Consider the following 20,554-nt stretch of genomic DNA (forward strand, 5'->3'; position numbering starts at 1 on the left):
GCCACGCTAATTCCTGGAGGATACCTCGGGCCTAACTTGTGTGTTTCTTGCAGTTATGTTTCGTCTCTACGATTCTGATGAAAATGGACTCCTGGACCAAGCGGTAAGCTTTCACTTTCGATAAAGCCCTATGATTTGAGAAAGAGGAAGGAGAGCAGGGTGCAGTGATGGAACATCCAAACACTCCAGTTCCATCCCAACAGGAACTGCCGATCTGGCTAAGGGATGCAGATCATGAGCAAAGTCCCTGCATGCTTCTTCCAAAGAGTCAGCCTGTAGAGCATGAACTTCAATTTTCCTTCTTCTGGACCTAAAAGCCTGGAATCACACTATCTTGAGATAGGGAGACATTTTCACATTTTCATCAAATGTAACTTCCCTGTCCACAGACTTCCCTTGACGTTTCTGCTGGGACCCAGGGGTCAAGAGGAGGGGAGCAGAGAAGCAACAGGACCAGGGCAAGAGAAGAGGAAAGTTACTGGCAGGTTTCCTATCTACCCATGCTTAGGAGCCTGCCCGATCCTGTCTGTTTCGAACACTGTACCTTTACCTCAGGTACAGGAGGTGAAGGCAAGAACAGGTCAGGACCAGAGAGAGAAAGGAAGGCTAGAGAGAGAAAAGTCCAAGAAAGAAGGAAGCCCTGGATCCAAGCCTTATGGTCATGACTGAGGCCCAGACTTATAAACAGTAAGGCTCTGAGATTGAAGTATGTGGCTGCTGAAACCAGAAAAAGAAAGAAAGAAAAGAGAGAGGGAGGGAGGGAGAGATGGAGGAAAGGAGAGAGGGTCAGAGGGACAGGGGGACAGAGGAAATAAGTCCTCTAGGTCAATGAGCCATGCCAACTCTCTCTGCCCTGGTACCTTCGGGGTCTATCCAGCGCTGTTGCAATGCTGTGGGCTGTGGCCTTTGATGGGACAAGCACAGACTCTAGCAGAACACAAGCATTCATTTACTGAGGTTTACATGATGTCTGGTGCTACTCAGAGCACTGGGGATGTGTTATTGTAGCCAAATGATGAAGTTCTTTTCCCTCTTACAGCTTTCATTCTAGTCCAGGCATCATTAAACAGCATAACAGATACCTGTGGGTCTGGATATGGTGAGGCACGCCTGTCATCTCAGCACTCAGGGAGCAGAGGCAGGAGAATCATTAGTACCTGTCTCAAAATAAAAGGAGGCCGGGTGTGGCTGGGAGTATAGCTCAGTGATAGAGCATTTGCCTAGCCTAAGACTTCAATTCAGTCCCAGCATTGCAAAAGCTAAAACCCTAAGGTATAAAATACATATGTATACTTACACACATATGGGGTAGATGTCTACTAAAAATAAAGGAAGTAGGAAGCATTGGAGGGAGTTAGCACCTTCAGAACGGTTGTCAAGAAAGGCCTCCCTGGGGAAGGGACATCAGAACAAAGAACCCTCAAGGTAGAGAACACTGAGTGCAAAGATCCTGGTGCGTGCCCAGTATGCTGGAGGAGTAAGCGGAAACTGGTCTAGCTAGAGAGGAGTAAGTGGACAAATAGAGTGAAGGACCAAGGGGGCCACAGACGTTGTCCATGAGTGCAGGTGGGGCACCAAGCACTTGAGGTCTTATTGGTGATTGAAAGGATTTCCCTTAACCTCTAGAGAAATGAGGGGATATCCAAGGTCATGAACAGAAGTGACATATTTGGTTGTCTCAAGCATCACTCTAGAGACCACATCACGTACACCAGACAGAGACCCAAGGAAACGATCAGGGCACAGAACAATGGTAACCTTGGACATGATAGGAGTACTGCAGGTGTAACTGGTTCAATCCAGAATATATTTTAAAGATAATGTTAGGGGACGGAAACAAGTCTCAAAAGCACCCACTGATTGACTTCACCCCTGGCTGGTGAGGTCCCAGCTCCCATGTGAACACTCTCCATGATGAAGAAGCCACTCCTCCATAATAGCTGTCCCACTGCTGGGAATGAGCTGGACAGGGCTTCCTGCCTGCGTGCCAGGCATTCGTTTGCCAGACAACACACAGTACACTGCTATGCCCTCCTTCCCCAACCCAGGAGGGAATCAAAATAAGCTACCCTCTCATTGTCCCTTACATCCCTCTGCTTCCTGCTGCCCTCTGCTGCTAACCAGGACAAGGGAAACACAAACTACACAATGACTTGAGTGCTTAAAAGTGCCATCACACCTTACACAAAATCTCCTCCAAACCAAAGGGTCCCCATTCTACATTGTTTCTCGTTGGCTGTTTTAGATACCCACATTGGACAAACTCCAGCTTGTCAACCCGTTATTAAAACACAGCACACAATAGAACCTGCCCTTTCGTCGCTTTACATATACAGATGTGGTCGGGCCAGGGTAAAAGGGGGCCTACTTCTTCCTGAAGCTAGACCACTCTGCCTCTATTTGCACAGACCACAATGAGTCTAGTGCTGGCTTCCTAAGTCACATTATGGCATAGAATCCTGAACCCCAGTAGACTCACAAACTTTTCCACTGAAACATTGTGCCTATTTCACTGCACTCATTCATTGCCTCATCCTGTAGTTTTGCTATGGGTTATTGTTGCCCTTTGAGTAAAGTACTATTTGCAAGAGGCTGAAGGAAGAGGATCACAAGTTCATGTCCAGCATGAGATGGAAGAGGAGAAGATAGAAGGGGGAGAGAGAGAGACAGAGACAGAGAGGCATGCAGAGAGAATATATATCTGGGTCGGGGGCTGCAGAGATGACTCAGGGGTTAAGGGTGAATACTGTTCTCACAGAGGACCCAAGTTCAGTTCCTAGAACTCATGTTGGGTAGCTCACAACCACCTGTACCTGCAAGGAGGGAGGGAGGGAGGGAGGGAGGGAGGAAGGAAGGAAGGAAGGAAGGAAGGAAGGAAGGAAGGAAGGAAGGAAGGAAGGAAAGAGACAAGATTCAAGATTCCCTCTGGTTTTCAGGTCAAAGGCCAGAATGGTGGGAGGAGGGAGGAACTTGGAGTCAGTGTTCCAGGTGCTCTGTGTATCTCTGGCCTTCGCATGCTCTGTATCTACTGTCCACTGGCCTTGGTGGTCAAGACAAAAGAAAGCTGCAGCCATTGCGGGATGCCAGTGTATTGCATCAGCTTTTTCTCATTCCCTGCCCTGCCCACCAGGTTTGATTTAGAGTCTTGCTCTTATTGTGATTAAAACCAAAACAACAACAACAAACTTTGGTTTTCTCCCTTTGATATTTTCTCTCATGATATTTTCTAGGAGATGGATCAGATTGTGACCCAAATGCTGCATATTGCCCAGTATCTGGAGTGGGAGCCCACGGAGCTCAGGCCTGTGAGTTTCTATAAACACAGTCTCCTGGAGAGAACGGGGCACACCTGGGATGCGGGTGCAGTGGTTGGATGCTCGCTGTGTGGTGCCCACAGACCATCTTCCCAGCAGCTTCTTTGTGGCCCTGCATTCTGACCTCCCATTTGTCCAATAGGGAAAAATACTTAAAGCAGCAGAAAGAAGTCTAGACAAGGTAGAAACTGCAGTTCCCCAATCTTCCCGCCAGAGACAGTTTTATGAAGGAATTCATAGAGCGGAGGAGTTAGAGCCTGAAACGATTTGGGGGAAAGTTGTCAATCATCACCTGTTAATTTTAACTGCACTGGTGCGTGCTATGTACCAGATATTAGATTCAACACCTTTTATGCATTCCTTCCCATCTTTGCTACGATGCTGTGAACACAGCATTTCTATTTTAAGATAAGCACAGAGAGCTAGGATGAGCCATCTAAGGTCAGGGTAGGGCAGAGCTGGACCTAGAACCCTGGTGTCCGCACTGCTTTGGTTCTTTGCCACTTTACTCACTCTGAATAAGAGGGGAAATGGTGGAACAGAAAATATAACACAGGACCAAAGAGAAAGCAGAGGCATCCAGAAAAGGATGGAAATGAACCGTTGTTCTTTGGATTCTACAGATATTGAAGGAGATGTTACAAGGAATGGACTACGACAAGGATGGCTTTGTGTCTCTACAGGAGTGGGTCCATGGGGGTATGACCACCATCCCATTGCTGGTCCTCCTGGGAATGGATGACTCTGTAAGTCAGTAATCTTACCTTCAGTAGCTCTAGATTCCATAGTGTTGTTCCAGGCTTCCTGATGGGCAGCCATGCACTCCAGGCTGGCTCCAGGGTGCTCTATATTTTCATGCCCTTTCGCTTGTTCATGCCTAAGGTATATTCTCTCATCTGGAAAACCTTTGATGTACTGTTATTAAGCGATTCTTTTTGTGTGCACATGTAAGGGAACACCAAGCATTTGCCTGCAAAGACACATACTCCACCAGGCAAAGTGCAAAAGAAACTTAGAGAATCTCATGTTTTCGTCAAGTTAGGTTTTAAGATGCTAGGAGGAGGACCAGTAAGATGGCTCTGCCCATAAAGGCACCTGCCACCAAGCCTGATAACCTGAGTTCAATTTCCAGAACCCACGTGGTGAGAGAAAAGAATTAGCATCCTTGTCATCTGACCTCCACATGCCATGACACAAATGCTCCACCCCTCTGCCAATCAGTGTGTGCAATTTTAAAATCTAAAGGTAAAAGAATTGTCAAAGGAAGGAAGGGGGTGGGAGAATATGATCTTCTGTGATCTTCATGGTAGACTCTGGTTTAGCAATCAAAACAGATAAGGTAGGTCTTTTTATCCCAGTTTGTATAGAATGGAAAACTGAGGTTCTAAGCAGAAGTAGGTTTTGTACCTAGCTCCAAATTCCTCACACTTTCCAACACCCTACACTTTAGTCAGAGCAGTGAGAGAAAAATCTTGGAGGGTATTTGGCTTATTCCTAAAGAATAAGCAAGATTTTGAGACCTGATTCTGTTTTCTATTTTGCAGGTGTGAGGGGGAAGCGGGGGGGGGGGGGGGGGCTCACACATGCTAGCTGAGCACCCTGTAACTGTCTATATCTCCATCTTTTTTTACTTTTTATTTTTGAGTCAAAGTCTCACTCATTTGCACAGGCTGGCCTTGTAGCCAGACTTGCTCTGTAGCCCAGGCAGGTCTTGTTGCTTGAACTTGTGGTCCTTCTGATTCAGTGTCCAGAGTCGCTAGATTTATAGGTCTGCACACGGGGCCTGGCTTCGTAACACATTCTGGCTCTTGCGGTTATATATAAAGTGGCTGGAGGAGGAGTCCTCTGTGATTCTTGTTCTATCCCTTTCATTCTACAAATGGAGGTCAGCGGGGTAAAGACTGGCCAAAGGCACGCACCTAAGCAGAAGCTCAGCCGTGACACTCAGGTACATTGGGACCTTCGTGCAGTGACCTCTCCCTGAGCGGCTAGACATACAAGAAGCCATGTGAGCAAAAAGAAGTGATGTAGGCTGTTGTCTATGCTCACTTGGCACTGGAGCAAGACAGAAGCTCTACTTGGTTGCTGTCCTAACACACTGTTGTCCTTTGGATTTGTTCTTGTTGGGGGAAACAAAACCAGGACCTTTTAAGCACAAGGAACCAATTTCTATTCCTCCCTCCATTGGTTGTTCTAATGTCCAATGCACCCCAATATTTTGTACAGAAAAAGCCCACATTTCTGGAGGCAGCAGGTAAAGCCTGTTTTTTTCTTCAATATCCTTTCCAGTGTCCCCTTCAAACACCAAATCAGCCTTGAGTAAAACTAGAATTCACATCACAACCCATGGAAAGCAAAAAAAAAAAAAAAAAAAAAAAAAAATCCTTAAAATCCTTATAAGTCTAAAAGTGTGTGTTAAATAAGTTTTTTAATGAGTAATATCTGGCCTCTAGAGAAAGCCCCACCAATGTCTTGAATGGCCTGCTGCTTTCTTGACATTTTCACTCACACATAGGATCACTGAGAATGCTAGGGCATTCAAATCATCTGTCTCCTTGTAAAATTGGAGCAATAGGGCAAAACCGGGCCAGAAACGAATGAACCACACGATGGCGATATAACCCAAGCAGAAGCTTGATTTGAGCCCCTCAGCCCATTTGCTTCTTAGAGCTGAGGGTTTAGGGGGGAGGAGAGGGAGGCTACAAGGCTTAGATAATAGAGATGCTTCCAGATAAAATGCTGGTTCTCTAGCTGGTAAATAGGTCCGCTGACAGGGCGCTAAGTTTCCTTCTGCCCAGGAAATCCTTGTAGAAGGTGGTGGGGAAAAATGCACACTGACTGCTGTCTCTCATTCTCCCTGTGGCACTGGCCTACTTACAGAATTCCTGAGACTGGTTTTGGGAGGTTATTTTTATCTGTATACTAGTAATAAACTTACCACTCTTCCGCTAGTTTCCTACCCCCTAGTATTCAGTACAGATTGGGATCTGGCAGTGGACTGTAATACATTTTATTATTATTATTAGCATCATTATAAGTCCTTGGGGCAGATATCTGCCAAAGGGATGAATAAATTGGACTTTCTTGTGAATTGCTTACTGAAGTGGAGACCCAACCTTAACTTGGTTTGTGGCTCAGGTCTTAAAGAGGGTTTTGAAGTAGTAAGAAGACAGAAGTTGAGGGAACAGATAAGAATTTAACCAAGATGGCTGGAGAGATGGCTCAGAGGTTAAGAGCACTGGCTGCTCTTCCAGAGGACCTGAGTTCAATTCCTAGCAACCACATGGTAGCTCCCAACCATCTATAATGAGATCTGGTGCCCTCTTCTGGACTGTAGGCATACATGCAGGCAGAACACTGAATAAATAAATAAATCTTTTAGAGAGAGGAGTGAGAGAGAGAGAGAGAGAGAGAGAGAGAGAGAGAGAGAGAGAGAGAGAGAGAGAAAGAATGTAGACTACAAGGACCACAATCTAGGCCCAGTGGCAGCGCTGGCCACAGCAAACAGAACAGAGGCATGGACACCCAGATGTAACGACTAGACTGCATACTCCTGACCACACATCCAAGGATAACTTTACAACCACAGTTTTCATTGCCCTTCAGACCACACCCAGTGCTGCTCATGATGTAATCCTGAGAAATCTTCAGCAGTCAAGATACCCACAAAGCCAGACTGAAGCCAGGAGGTTTACCAGGGACTGGAACATGGAGGAGCTGGCATGCCAGGGAAAATGTGACCATGTGAGACACTGCTCATACATGCCTGAGAATAGTTTTGCCCCTGAGCTACTCTGGAGAAAAACATTGGCTATCTCTATAGCTCTCACTTAGTATTGTTGTTGCTTTAGTTGTGTGTATTTATTTACATTGAGTGGGGCCTTCTACACACATGGCAGACTTGTAGAGGTCAGAGGATGACAGCCTTCAAGAGTTACCCTTTCTCTGCATTGTGTCGAAACTCAGGTTATCAAGTGCCTTTACCCACTGAGCTATCTCACCAGCTCTCACTTCAGAATTTTTCCTGTTCAAAGACAGTTGGTATAAGCACACACAAAGCGCGCACGCGAGCGCGTGCGTGCGTGCATGCGTGTGTGTGTGTGTGTTGTGTGTGTGTGTGTGTGTGTGTGTGTGTGTGTGTGTATGTGTGTGTGTTTGTAGGTAAAATGCTCATACACATAGAATAAATCTAAAAAATTTTAAGTTGGTGCTAAATATATTATTAGCCAGGCGGTGGTGGCAGCACATGCATTTAGTCCCAGCACTTGGGAGACAGAGGCAGATCTCTGAGTTAGAGGCCAGCCTGGAATACAGAGTAAGTTCCAGGATAGCAGAGATACACAGAGAAACCCTGTCTAAAAAAAAAAAAAAAGTATATTATTTTTACTAGGCCATTTGTTCTTATTTATAATGCTAGTCTATACTCACTAGAGAAATTTCAGAAAATGTGGAAGAAATAAGAAACTAGATGGGGGTGGGGGAGCCAAATACATTGCTTCCAGATATAGCTAACTTTGGTTAACAGGTGCATGAAACCTTTATCATTAAATATCTTTAAATATCTTTTATTTGTTTGACTGCTTGTTCGTTTTTTGAGACAGGGTCTCTCTAAATAGCCCTGGATCATCTGTTTTCTCAAAAGTTATCTCTTTAGACTAGAGTCCAAGGAGGGATACTGGCAACTCAAAGATTGCAATCATTAATGACTCTTCAGATAGACAGGTGAGATAGATAGATAGATAGATAGATAGATAGATAGATAGATAGATAGATAGATGCATATATACATACATGCATACATATGCAGATAGAGAGATAGGCAGGTAATCAGATAAGCAGGCAGGCAGGCAGATGATAGATATGTGGATACATACATACATACATATATATACATACATACATACATACATACATACATACATACACAGATAGAGAGATAGGCAGGTAGTCAGGTAAACAGGCAGGCAGGCAGGCAGGCAGGAAGATAGGCAGGTAGGCAGACAGACAGACAGATAATAGACAGACAGAGATAGATAGATAGATAGATAGACAGACAGACAGACAGACAGACAGACAGACAGACAGAAGGTAGATAAGCAGCTAAGTAGGCAGATCGACAGACATATCAGGTTGCTCTTCCAGTTATACTTTGGGCATCCAGGTAGAAGAGGGCTCATTTAGCTCCTCTCCTACTTCCATTCAGATGCTCTCTCCTTTTGCTTGTGCTAATTTTAGAAAACACACACTAAGAATTTGTTAATGAATGTGAGTAATTTATCTTCCAAGTTTGAGAACATTTCTTAAAGAAAATAAGCACCAGCGTGAGGCAGTCTCTGGCTTCTAGCAGGGTACCAGCTCCATGTCTCACCGCCGTTACCTCTACAGGGCTCCCAGGGGGACGGGAGGCATGCCTGGACCCTGAAGCATTTCAAGAAACCCACTTACTGCAACTTCTGCCACATCATGCTGATGGGTGTTCGGAAGCAAGGCCTGTGCTGCATTTGTGAGTACATGTCCTCCAAGCCTTTTCCCTCAGGCTCTGTTTGCTTTGCACACAGTGAGTTGATCCAATCCAGGGAAAGTCTAGGTGTTTGTTTCCCAGGTGGTGAGATCACCCCTAATGTTTCAACAACAAGGCCTCTGTGCCCTACTTTGTTGATGCTCTAGCTGAGTCAAATGGACAAGACGTTTGGTGCTGCTGGAGTCACAGACCATTGGTCTTCTAGAAAAAAGTATGAAAGTTCTTGCAGAAGTTAAAAGCACCTCGTGCTGATTTCAGTTGTGTTTCCAGTCAAAGTTCATTTCATGTGTGTTTAGAAGCGAATTTCTAGTTAGTTAAGAACATACTCTTTAGTCCCGAAGTGCAATGGAAAATAATATGTTTACTACATTTTGTAATCCATTAAGTAAAACTGGAGGGGAATGCAGAAAAATAATCACAAATGAGGGATTACAACAGGACTAAAAAGGTGAGCACAGAAAGGAATGGAGGGATAGGGAGAGGAAGAGATGATTTGGGGAAAGGGGACAAAGAGCAAGAGGAGATGAGGCTAAAACCAGGAGCTTCAGAGGGGACAGAGGAAGTGGGTACACTGAGCCCTGCTAGCCACCTCATGGCCAGATAGCAGACACCAACTGGACCTGAGGAGTGGGCGGGCTGAAGAACAGGTCCACCCATCTTTCCAGACCCACTCAAAGGTCATCTCATCAACATGATCTCCTTCCTGGTCAGTGTGAGACCTCTGGTCCTTGGCTATTTACAACAATGGCAAATTGTGGATGCCTAATCTGGCTGCCCACTTGATGCTTCACACAAATGTCTCACTTAATACTGCAAAATCTTAATACTGGAAAGAAAAAGACAAGCTACTCTGTGCACATCTACAAAGGATCCTGAATTTCTTCTCCCTCTTCCTCTCTCTCTCCCTCTCCCTCTCCTTCTCTCCCTCTCTCTCCAGAGTTTCTCTGTGTAGCTCTGGCTGTCCTGGAACTTGCTCTGTAGACCAGGCTGACTTCAAACTCACAGAGATCCACCTTTCTCTGCCTCCTGAGTGCTGGGATCAAAGGCGTGCGCCACCACTGCCCAGTTGATCCTGAATTTCCAAAGGGCAAAACTCAAGATACTATGGGTTGTGTCCAATAGCGTCCATCAGCCCAGTAGCCATGGCCTTTCTGTCCACTCACTGGCACCCTGACATACTATGCTGAGGCATATGTTTGGCACTGCTCTTCTGAGGTCACTTTTCTGCATGGTCACTGCCATCAGGGAAAGGTTGTGTGAAGAGATAGACATGCCAGAGAAAAACAGGGAGGTAGATGCAGGCTGCTCAGAGAACAACAGCGCAGTGTTAGATTTCTGCTAGGCCAGGCCAACGCCATATGTCTCTTTTCCTCACTGACCACCCAGAAGGAGAAACAAGCCTTCACTGAAGTATGTGCACCGGGAAAGGGCAGCTGGATCGTTCCTTGGTGGCATTCATGGCACTGTCCTTTTTTTTTTTCTTTTTTCCAGACTGTAAATATACTGTCCACCAACGCTGTGTTTCCAAAAACATTCCTGGATGTGTGAAAACATACTCCAAAGCCAAAAGGAGTGGCGAGGTTGGTGACACCTATTGGCTCTTTCTACTGCATGTTGCCTCGGGGACAACATGGCCATTATCACAGATTCCTATGCAGGAAGGGGCTTTGAGAAATTTCTCTAGTTCCTTCTCTGCCTCAAGGGCCACCACTCAGCCATCCCACTCATCCATCAATCCATTCAGCATCTCCCTGAGGCCCACTGCATGCCAGGTGCTATGCCAGGGCATCCACAGGCTATGAGAAATGCTATCCAATCCATTCAAATGCTGCCCAGGTTATGAAGACAGAGGACATGTGAGCATAGTGCAAATACCTAGTCGTGAGGTGTGTGCTGTCATCTATGGCCATGTGGGACATGCAACTGAGGCTGAAGGAACAAGTTTTGCAAAGGAGGTGGCACTTGCTTTGTTCTTGGAACCTGGGGAGCTTCACAGGGCATGGAAGAGGGCAGAGCATTGTAGCCGAAGGGAGCTCCCATGTGCGGGCCTGGAGACATGCCTGATTGTGGCCTGGACTTGGTTTGGAATATCTGGGTCAGAAGATGATTACAGGGGAGGACAAGGAGGTGTGTTCACAAGGTGATGAGGCCCTACCTGGAAGATGGTTTGGGAGACCAGCTCCAGAATTAGAAAGCAGTTGGGGGGGAGAAGCTTCAGACGTGAAGAGGTGAATTTGCTAAAGGCGTGACTCTTTCTGAGGTTGATACAGGAGAGAAGCTGGGGGAAGAGCATTTTCCCAGCAGTTATGGCAGAAGGTAGCATTGCTCCAAGGCAGAGCAGATTAGATCTGTTTCCATCCACCCTTTAAGGACTAGTTGTGTCTGAGTGTCCCCAACAGAGCCCACAAACAAAGGTAGAGAAGACAAAGGAAGGAAGGAGTGTGCCTTTCACTGCATGGCTCCGGGACTTGTGTGTGTGGTTGCAGGATGAGAGATGGCTCTCCTAGCCGTTGGGTGGTGCCATTTGCTGAGTCTGGAATTAGCTTACCTTTACAACTGGGGGGAGACCATCTGCATCACTGCAGAGGGAAGATATAGCTGAGGAATGAGAGATGGCCCAAAGGTGGGATGGCTCATAGCCCTCCCACAGAAGGCCTCCTTGGGGGAAGGCTCCTCAGAGGACTCCTCATATGCATGCCCCATGCATGACCTCTTGTCTCCTCTTTCCTCACCACTCCTCATACATACCCCTCCATGTCCATGCCTGACTTCCATCAGAACACACAGTGGGCTGTCTATGCCTGGGCCTTTGCCTGCACTCTAGTATCTGACACAGAGAAGAGGGTGTCAGTGCTGAGGGGCCAGGAGAGCACACCCACAACCCTGTGAGCCTGCAGGGACAACCCAAGTCTCTCACCACTTCTTCAGACAACAGACAGGCTGGGGCGGGGGTGGGGGGAGCAACACATGACTGGGACAACAACCCTGCGGCTTGAGTCAAAAGATCCAGCTGTGGGTTCCTTGTGTCACCAGCCTTAGAAACTAATGCCAGTTACTTAGCTCTCTGAAGTCTCAACTGTCCCTCTGGAAATGGAAACAGTAATCCCAGAGCATATTCACTGTGACCATGTAGATGACAAATTCACAAAGTGACTTCTTTGTACCCTCAGTGATGTAGCTGGAGGTGAGAATCGACAAGCCAAGTGTGGCACATCTTTTGGAGCAATACATTATAGCAAAAATTTTCCTGGGTGAATAGTGACACACAAGTGCTAAGTAATTTAAAACATGTACTCTTGTTTAATGCAAATAGGATAATGTCATGTAGACATTTTGCAAGTTTCTAATATAGTTTTTGAAGCTGAGGACTTCAAGATATGTCCCCTGCTTTTCACGTCTTTTCTCTTCTGTAGCGCAAGGCACCTTGGTGGAAAGTCCTGAGTTCTGTGGAACTCCAAGGGGAGAGATCTGAGTACAGAGGCTCCCAGGCAATGGGTCAGAGGTTCCCATTTTTGCGAGAGGCATGCTGGTGGTATTTCCCAGCCATGTAGTTGCTGCATCCAGATGGCCAGGAAATGGGTATGAAAAGGACCCTCTGGTACCCTGACTCATTGCCTTGAACTTTGTAACGTAGCTTCTTGTACATTGCTTTTCGGCTATCGTTATGTGTGATAAGCACTCAGGGCACTGTAATGTATGTGTATTTAAATCTCACAGGGACATTTAAATCAAATATCTGGGGCCCCAACCCCAGAGAGTCATTCATTTGGAGTGTGGACTGGGTGTTAGGACTTCTAAAGAATCCCCAGGTGATTGTAATAGACAGCTGGGGATGAGGAAAGGGGACCAAATTTACAAGAGAAGTGCAGCAGGGAAGATTTGCAAATGTGTTGTTTCATTGCATCCTCCCAGAATCCCAGCGGTGCCTCATGCTAGTAACTAAAGACTCAGAGAGGTTTCGGGAACCCCCCCCCCGAAAGGCACCCTGCTGTGAGGTGCCTAATGGGTGACTCCCATAGATTCGGCCTGCACCCCAGCCCGCTAGCTTCCCCTGCACCACACTGCCTCCCAGAAAAGAGGCCCCTTGAGGACCCGGATGGGATCGCCAGTGAGTTCTGCAAGGCAGAGGGATGGCAGGCGAGGTGTGAGAGGCTGGTACAGGCAAAGTGGGGAAGGATTTTAATCTGCTTTGTTTAGCACGGTGGCCAGGCAGGGAGGAACTCTGCATCCAAAAATCTTCCACTACTGAGGAAACAGGGCCCTCTGGCTCCTCGAGCCTCCCAGTTCTTTGTACCCTGGGCCCAGGGGCGTGGTTCCACTGCCTTCCCTGGTATCCTTCCCTTCCCTCCCGCAGGTGATGCAGCACGCGTGGGTGGAAGGGAACTCCTCCGTCAAGTGTGACCGGTGCCACAAAAGTATCAAGTGCTACCAGAGTGTCACCGCGCGGCATTGCGTGTGGTGCCGGATGACGGTGGGTTGGTGCCCAGGGCGGCCCTACTTCTTTTCAGTGTGGGATTTGTTCGAGCTATAGCCTGGGGCAGTGAACATCCCTCCAGAGGACAAGTGTAGAGCGAAGGAATAAGGCGAAGAGGGTGCCAGCGCCCCATTCGAGCCTCTCAGCCTCCAATGACTCCTCAAGTTGCCCAGAGAGAGGGTCTGCTGAAGAAGCTGGCCAACCTACCGCCTACATGACCGGCCTCTGGGAACAGCTCGTGAACTCTCCTTCACCTGAGGCTGGGATACCCGCAGACAGGAACAGGGATTAGGTGCAGCAAAGCTCACTCTCCACACATTAGAGTTAAAATTTGGCCCAAAGGCACATTCCTCTCAGCAGCACTCTGCCTGTCTTTGAGTCTATAGCTTTCTGAACATGACAGGTGCCACAGGGCTGCCCAGCCCGCATCCCAAAGCTAATTCTGGGCAGTGTCTTGTGCCCCCTGGCTAGGTACCAGCCCTAAAGAGGAGGCTCACCCAAGACAAACAAAGGGATTCTCACAGTGCAACAGGAGGCTCGCCCAAGCCAAAGGGACTCTCACAGTGCAACGGTTCAGTTAACTCTATACCCCAGGCTCCCACGGTTTTATTCTCAGAGGCAGCCTTCCTTCTGAGTGTCTAAACCAGTAATCCAGGGGCATGGGTGTAGAAGCCACACAAAGGGCCACACTTGGAGGGTAGCTCTTGGTCTCATTTCTATGACCTGGTAGAGTCATAGAACACCACATGTTCACACACACACTCAACAGTCCTGCCAAAGCCAACACTGGCAGTGCTCCAAGACTGGGGGGCACTAGACAGCTTGCTTGCTTCCCCAGAAAACCTCTGCACCCACCTTCCTGATGTTTCTTCTGTCACTTCTGCTCATCCTCGTCTCCATTTTTCCCTCCAGTTTCACCGCAAATGTGAATTATCAACGGTGTGTGATGGTGGGGAACTCAAAGACCACATTTTGCTGCCTACCGCCATTTGCCCCATCACCCGAGTAAGTGGTCCCACCCCCACCAGGGCTCTGGCTCTTCTAGGTCCAGGGGTCAGAGACAGGCAACAGCCACAACTTCACATTCCTCGGTGTTTCTCCAACAGTTCCTAGGGCTTATGCTTGGGTGAATGTTGAAAAGAAGCCAGTGCTGCCCCAGCCAGACTGAGCCAGAACACTCTGACACTGCAGCTTCCAACTGTTGCTCCCACATGTTCGGAGCATCCCTTCTGAGCATCTTTCAGGCAGAGCCCAGCTCAAGGGGCCACCTGCCCTTGGCCAGGTTTCTTGGCCTCCTTCATCCCTGTCAGGCTTTCTCCTGTGTTCACACATGCATCTGTTCTCTCTCAAGGGCTCCTGCCGGGGTGTCTCTGACATATTTGAAAACAAATGAAGATGAATTGGGCCCCCTTTACTCCCAGCTGAAACCTCTGCCTCCTGAAGAGGTTTCCATCTCTAAACTGTTGTCATTGACTCCTCCCCTCTCACCCCTGCCTGGAGCAGAGCTTCTTCCTCATTTAAAATCCTTTAAGAAAATCACCACTCTGCAAATCCATTTGTCAGTTCCCATTAAGTTAGAAATACACAAACTCCATACCCCCAAACCCACCTCCTGTGGAGAAATGCAAGCATTTATTACATCAAAAGACAAGGGCACAGCTATTCACAGCACAGGTGACTAAGCTGAGGTCATGTGATGAATCACTACGGTGTAATAGGAAAGGCAGACAGACCATGCAAAAGTGGAGATGCTCAAAAATAGAAAGCTAAACAAAACACAAAAGCTAGGTGCATGGGGCTAGAGAGAGGGCATGGCCATGAAGAGCACTGACTGTTCTTCCAGAAGTCCTGAGTTCAATTCCCAGCAACCACATGGTAGCTTGCAACCATCTATAATGAGATCTGGTACCCTCTTCTAGCATGCAAGCATGCATGCATGCAGAGCACTCAACCATAAAAATAAATAAATAGATAGATATACAAATAAATAAATAAAATAATAAAAAATTAGGTGCAGGCATGCTTTATTATTCTCTTGATAAAAAGTCTGAAGATCAGGTAAAGCCAGAGGCATATCACACACACACACACACACACACACACACACACACACACACACACACACACACACAGTATCACACCATGCAGTCAACTAGTCAGACTTCAATAGAATGAACTTTGAAACAAGAAAGTAGAACCAGCAAAGAGAGGAGCCATAGCCACACCATAGTGTCAAGTCCTGCTGAGCAGGGAAACTGAGAGTAAGGCCTGCTTTTAAAGCCCACAGCCAGCTACATTTCTGCTATTTCAATCCCTACCATGTCCTTACCATGTCCCAAGGTGACAGTCACCACAGGTGATATAATCACAGGTAACAGTCATCACAGAAGCCTAGAGAAACTTGTGGGGTGTATTCTTTTCTGAGATCCAAAGTCCCACTTTGCAAACCTCACAGTTTTCTCCCTTCTGAGCTTTTTGTTGCTGACAGCCATTTCTTTTAATGCCTTGATCTTCTCTTGTCCTTGTAGTAGGCTTTTTTCCCTCTTCAAAGGTTGCTTGTGTTCTCTCTCACACACAGGACAAGCAAGGAGGGAAGTCCGAAGGCAGCGTGGCTCCCAAGGGTGAACTTGTAACGCAGGTACCTCATGAGTGAGCAGTCCAACCACTCATTCTAACGGGGTCCAAAGGCTCGGGCAGGGTGCGGGGCTTGGGTTCTAAAGAAATTCATCTCAGCATTTGCTTTTTCATCCCACCAATTCTGTCACACGGGGACATTTACCCGGGCCTCTGGGGTTGACTGCCACACTGTACACAAGTGGTGAGCAAGGTGATTGGCTGATGTCATTGATGATCTAATTGGCTTTGTCACCTCTTTAAGAGAAATTTACATGAAGCTACAACATGAAGATCTTATACAGTAACAAATGTGCAGGGTAAAATCGGACAAGGAGTTTTCTGTGGTTGTCCAGCTCTCTCTAGAGCACGGTCTACCAAAAAAAAAATGAATAGGATCCAAAGGTTCTTGACCCTTATGTGTGTATTCAAGATCCCATTTTTCACTAAGCATCACCAGTGAATATTTTTTTCATGTTCTCCATGAAGTTCTGAGGAATGCAGAAAAGGCAGCCCGATGAAGTATGAAGATTGGCAGAATAGGAAAGAGAAAAATTGGGTCTTATCCCGTGCCTCTGAGTTTGTCTCCTTGTTTTAAGAGTGGGTTTAGCATGCCCTGCAACTGCCTGCCTCCCACCACGCTATAGACTGAGAACATGGAGACAGTGTATTTTGAAATTACAAAATGAACTGAAATTGACAGTGCAAAATAGAATAATGTGGACCATCAACAGATGAGAATGCTCTGGACACACACACACACACACACACACACACACACACACACAGGCTCTAGATACCAATAGGAGTCTAGACACCACAAAATGAGGGGTCTAGACACCTAGAAAAGAAAGCTCTAGGCATCTAGAAGAGAACACACATACACACACACACACACACACACACACACACACACTAAGGGCAAAAGACATAAGTTGTCCAACACTGGCATCCATTTATCCATTTGACTGTTTTGACTGGCAGGTCCCTTGTAGTCTGGGCTATCACAGACTTTGAATATCATTCCCCCAGACTTAAGGGCTTACTCCCCCAGCTCCAAGATGTTTCTGAGTATCACATGATTACCCTAGAAGACAAGAGAATCCTTTGAAATCATAAACAACAATAATTGTACTTTGCAAACCTGTCATGTTTGCAAAGTACATGTCATGTGATAGATGGCTGTGATAGATGGCTGTGAAGTTTAACAAATGCAGGCATTAAATATTGAACACGAAGCCAAGCTGTATCTCTGTGTGGGAATATCATTCAGCTGGATCCACAAAAGTTACCAAGTGCCCACTCCTGTGTCAGGCACCGTGGAGCCCACGGAAGCTCTACTCTGTTCCTTGTCTTTTCTGATCTACCTGATGGCTTGAGATCTTACCCAGAAAATGAAAGACAAAAATAAAAGCAAAGGGACAAATACAAACACTCGCAGATACTGCGTATTTCACATTGCAATAGTTTTAGTTTCAGTGCTTGAGAGCAATGTCACAGCGGTGATGGCTCTGGAACTGCGTCCTGTGTTATTCTGGATTTCTTTAAGAAGTTACAGAGAAGAGAACATTTCAAACTATGGAATAAGAGTTAGTGAATGTGAGCCTATGCATAGTTAGATACACTCACTGGAGGCAGGCAGCAGGCTACTGGGCCTGCCGCTGGGGGAACAGGAGGAATGAGGAGAGAGCAAAAGAAAGGGGCGAGGTTGTGAAGGCCTTGATGCTGGGCTTCAAGATTTGGATTTGATCCTGAGAGCAACAGGGTGTCATTACAGGTGCTATAGCAGGGACAGCATGTTTGATGTAGAATCCCAGAAAGGAGCTGGGGTGGGGGTTGTAGAGCATACAGCTGGGGGCAGGAAAAGTCTCAGCAGCATGGGGACCCTGATGGCTACAAGGGAAATTCTAGGGAAGCACTTGGAAGGCCGGCATCTCTCCCTGGATGTCCAGCTGAGTATCCACACCTTTAGCAGAAGCAGCACACCAGGCTGGAGGACTGGTTTTATGGGACACACATGTTGGTGCGGTAGCAATGGGGAGGCACCCATGGAGAGTGAGAAATTCGAGCTTGGGAGGAAGATGGGTCAGGGTGTGTGGATTTGGAAGGTGCTAGAGCCTGACCTGAGTGCTCTTGGGCCTGGTTTCATTGGTGTGTGTGACTTGGCAGATGTACCCTCACTGTGTCCCTCACAAATTTTGACCTTGTGCCATGGGCGTAACGCCACACAATTTTATAATTTGGAGCTGGTGCCGTTGCCCCATCTCTGATCCTGACCTCACTGCCATTAAGTCCCTTGAAAGTCTCTCAAGCTGAAGATGGGTTTTTCTCCCTCAGGAAGCTCAGCCAGCTGACAAATAGCCCCGCTCCTCTCCTCCCTGCCTGGGCCTGCTCCCTATCCACCCTCTGAAATTGTCTCAGCATCATCCTACTGCTGAATAATACTCGTTTCTTTTTCTTCTCGTCTTTAAGTATAAGATCATCCCTAGCCCAGGAACTCACCCCCTGCTGGTCTTGGTGAACCCCAAAAGTGGAGGGAGACAAGGAGAAAGGTATGTCCTCTTTTCCTTCAAAGTAGAAAGGCATCTGGGCACACACGTTTAATCCCAGCACTAGGGAGGGCAGAGGCAGGCAGATCTCCTTGAGTTCTTGAGGCCAGCCTGGTCTACAAAGAGTTCCAGGACAGCCAGGACTCTTACACAGATAAATCCTGTCTCAAAAAAAAAAAAAAAAAAAAAAAAACTAAAAACAACAACAAACTAGAAATGCTAAACAACCTGACCCGAACCCATTCCCCCTCCCCCCCAATGCCACCAAAGTAGACTATCGGGCCAAGGAAATGTGGGCTCATGGCCACTTGCCACTTCCTCACCTGGCCCAGGTGAGTTAATTCCCGGGGTCTCAGTTTCCTCCTCTATGGCATATATGGCAATGATATCACCTTTCACAGGGTTACCTTAAGGAAGAACAGACCTAATGCTTATCGGGGGGCCTGCCACATGAGCCTCTGTGAAGGCTGCCAGAGTCAAGTTCTGAGGGGTCTGTCCCTTCCTGCCCCACCCCAAGTCTTTTTGGGGTCTAACAGACTTGTTGAGGCTCACCTGATTAGGGCCTCCTGGCCTATCCAGAACCCCACCTTATCTGAGAGGGAAATGCAGGGTTTGGGTGAGAAAGTATCTCCTCCCAGCGGGAGGATGCTAGACCCTCTCCCGAGGGGTCCCCAGTGCCTCTGGAGAGTCTACAATGGTCAGGCTCATCTTACCCATACCACACCGAATATCCAGAGGTCTCCAAAGGGGAGGGCTTGATAACAACAGTCCTGTTCTCTGGGCTTCTCTGCCATAGCCACTGCAGTAAGTGGTTCCTGGGGTGGAGCTGGAGTCAGATGCTGTATAGCTTTGGGCCAGAGGTAAGGATTTGGGTATACCAGCACACTGGGACATCAGGGCGCACATGTAGCATTTCCTCTCTTAGATTTAAGCACCACAGACAGGACCAAAGCTACTTGCCCCCGGTAACTTCTGCTGTGCCGTTTTTTTTTTTTTTCCTTCTCATCACTCCCTTTTTTTTCCCCCATAGAATCCTTCGGAAATTCCACTACCTGCTCAACCCCAAACAAGTTTTCAACCTGGACAACGGGGGGCCCACTCCAGGGTAAGGACATCGGTCTTCTTTCTGCTCTGCTTTGGTCTCTGAAGAAAACACCCTCCTTTGTCACCTTTCAAAGCTCCGACCCTTGATTTTTTCTGCCCACCAACTGCTCTCCCTTCTTTCTCTCTCATCTTCGCTTGACCCTGGTTATTGTTTGGGAAGTGGCCCCGTGTACCTTGTCCCTGGAGGAGGTGTTGATGTCAGAGGGAAATCTATGAACCAGTCAGTCATTGGACTGACGGGGAGGCCAGGCTGGAGGTCTATTTGAACTTACTTACAAGGCTGTTAGCTGGTATCTCCGCGGCACTCTTAATGCCATCTCTCTCCAGACTGACACCGTGACTAAGTCTGTCCTGTGTTCTGCCATGGGAGGATTCAGTCAAGCAAACCGTTCTTTTCCTGAATCCTAGAGTAGAATTTTGCAGCGGCTACACGCCCCCTGACCCTTCTCCCACATCCCTGCTCTCTAGCAGAAGGTTGAAGAGAGGTTAGAGGGGAGGGGGCAGGCCCTCTGCGACTTGACTGAAGGTCTCGTGGGTGGAGCTTGTCCTCTTCATCAGAAATTGGCACCTCAGTAGGCTTGAAGGCATCTACCCAGTCAGAGCTGATGCCCTAGCGCCCTCTGCTGGTCTAGGCTTTCACACCTCTTGACCTGCATTTCTACTCTAGATTCAGTGAGATTCCTCCCGGGGGCGTGTCTATAAACGGAACCTGTCCCCGTCTTTTGGTTGTCTGACACAGGGATTATTTATAGAAATGGATGCACAAGACCCAGTTAAAAGGAGAAAGACACACGGGTGCATATTCACCTATCTGTAAAACTTACTCCGAAGTCGGTCCGGTTCTTGCCATCTTGATCACGTGGTCTGCTGGTTCCTGTTGGATAGCACCACCATGAGCCAAAACATCAAATGTCTTTCCGGCCCCTCTCTCTTGGAGGGTATATAACACAGGGTTCAATATCACAGGCTTCTCAGCCTT

The 20,554-nt window shown here is 47.4% G+C and overlaps 1 protein-coding gene across 2 annotated transcripts in view; it reads left to right on the forward strand.

Annotated features, from left to right (window-relative positions):
* Positions 1-20,554, forward strand: part of Dgkg (diacylglycerol kinase gamma) — a 163,257-nt gene that overhangs the window by 41,359 nt on the left and 101,344 nt on the right. The window contains exons 6-15 of one of the 2 annotated variants that reach the window (XM_035444686.1): positions 54-103; positions 3,231-3,305; positions 3,938-4,060; positions 8,700-8,817; positions 10,327-10,415; positions 13,190-13,306; positions 14,222-14,314; positions 15,888-15,947; positions 18,395-18,474; positions 19,502-19,576. In XM_035444686.1, the coding sequence (XP_035300577.1) occupies positions 54-103; positions 3,231-3,305; positions 3,938-4,060; positions 8,700-8,817; positions 10,327-10,415; positions 13,190-13,306; positions 14,222-14,314; positions 15,888-15,947; positions 18,395-18,474; positions 19,502-19,576 (880 nt within the window). The remainder of the gene's footprint in view (positions 1-53; positions 104-3,230; positions 3,306-3,937; positions 4,061-8,699; positions 8,818-10,326; positions 10,416-13,189; positions 13,307-14,221; positions 14,315-15,887; positions 15,948-18,394; positions 18,475-19,501; positions 19,577-20,554) is intronic. The other variant, XM_035444687.1, reaches the window with a different exon arrangement.

The sequence above is a fragment of the Cricetulus griseus genome, chromosome 4 (assembly GCF_003668045.3).
Source record: "Cricetulus griseus strain 17A/GY chromosome 4, alternate assembly CriGri-PICRH-1.0, whole genome shotgun sequence".
Lineage (NCBI taxonomy): Eukaryota > Metazoa > Chordata > Mammalia > Rodentia > Cricetidae > Cricetulus > Cricetulus griseus.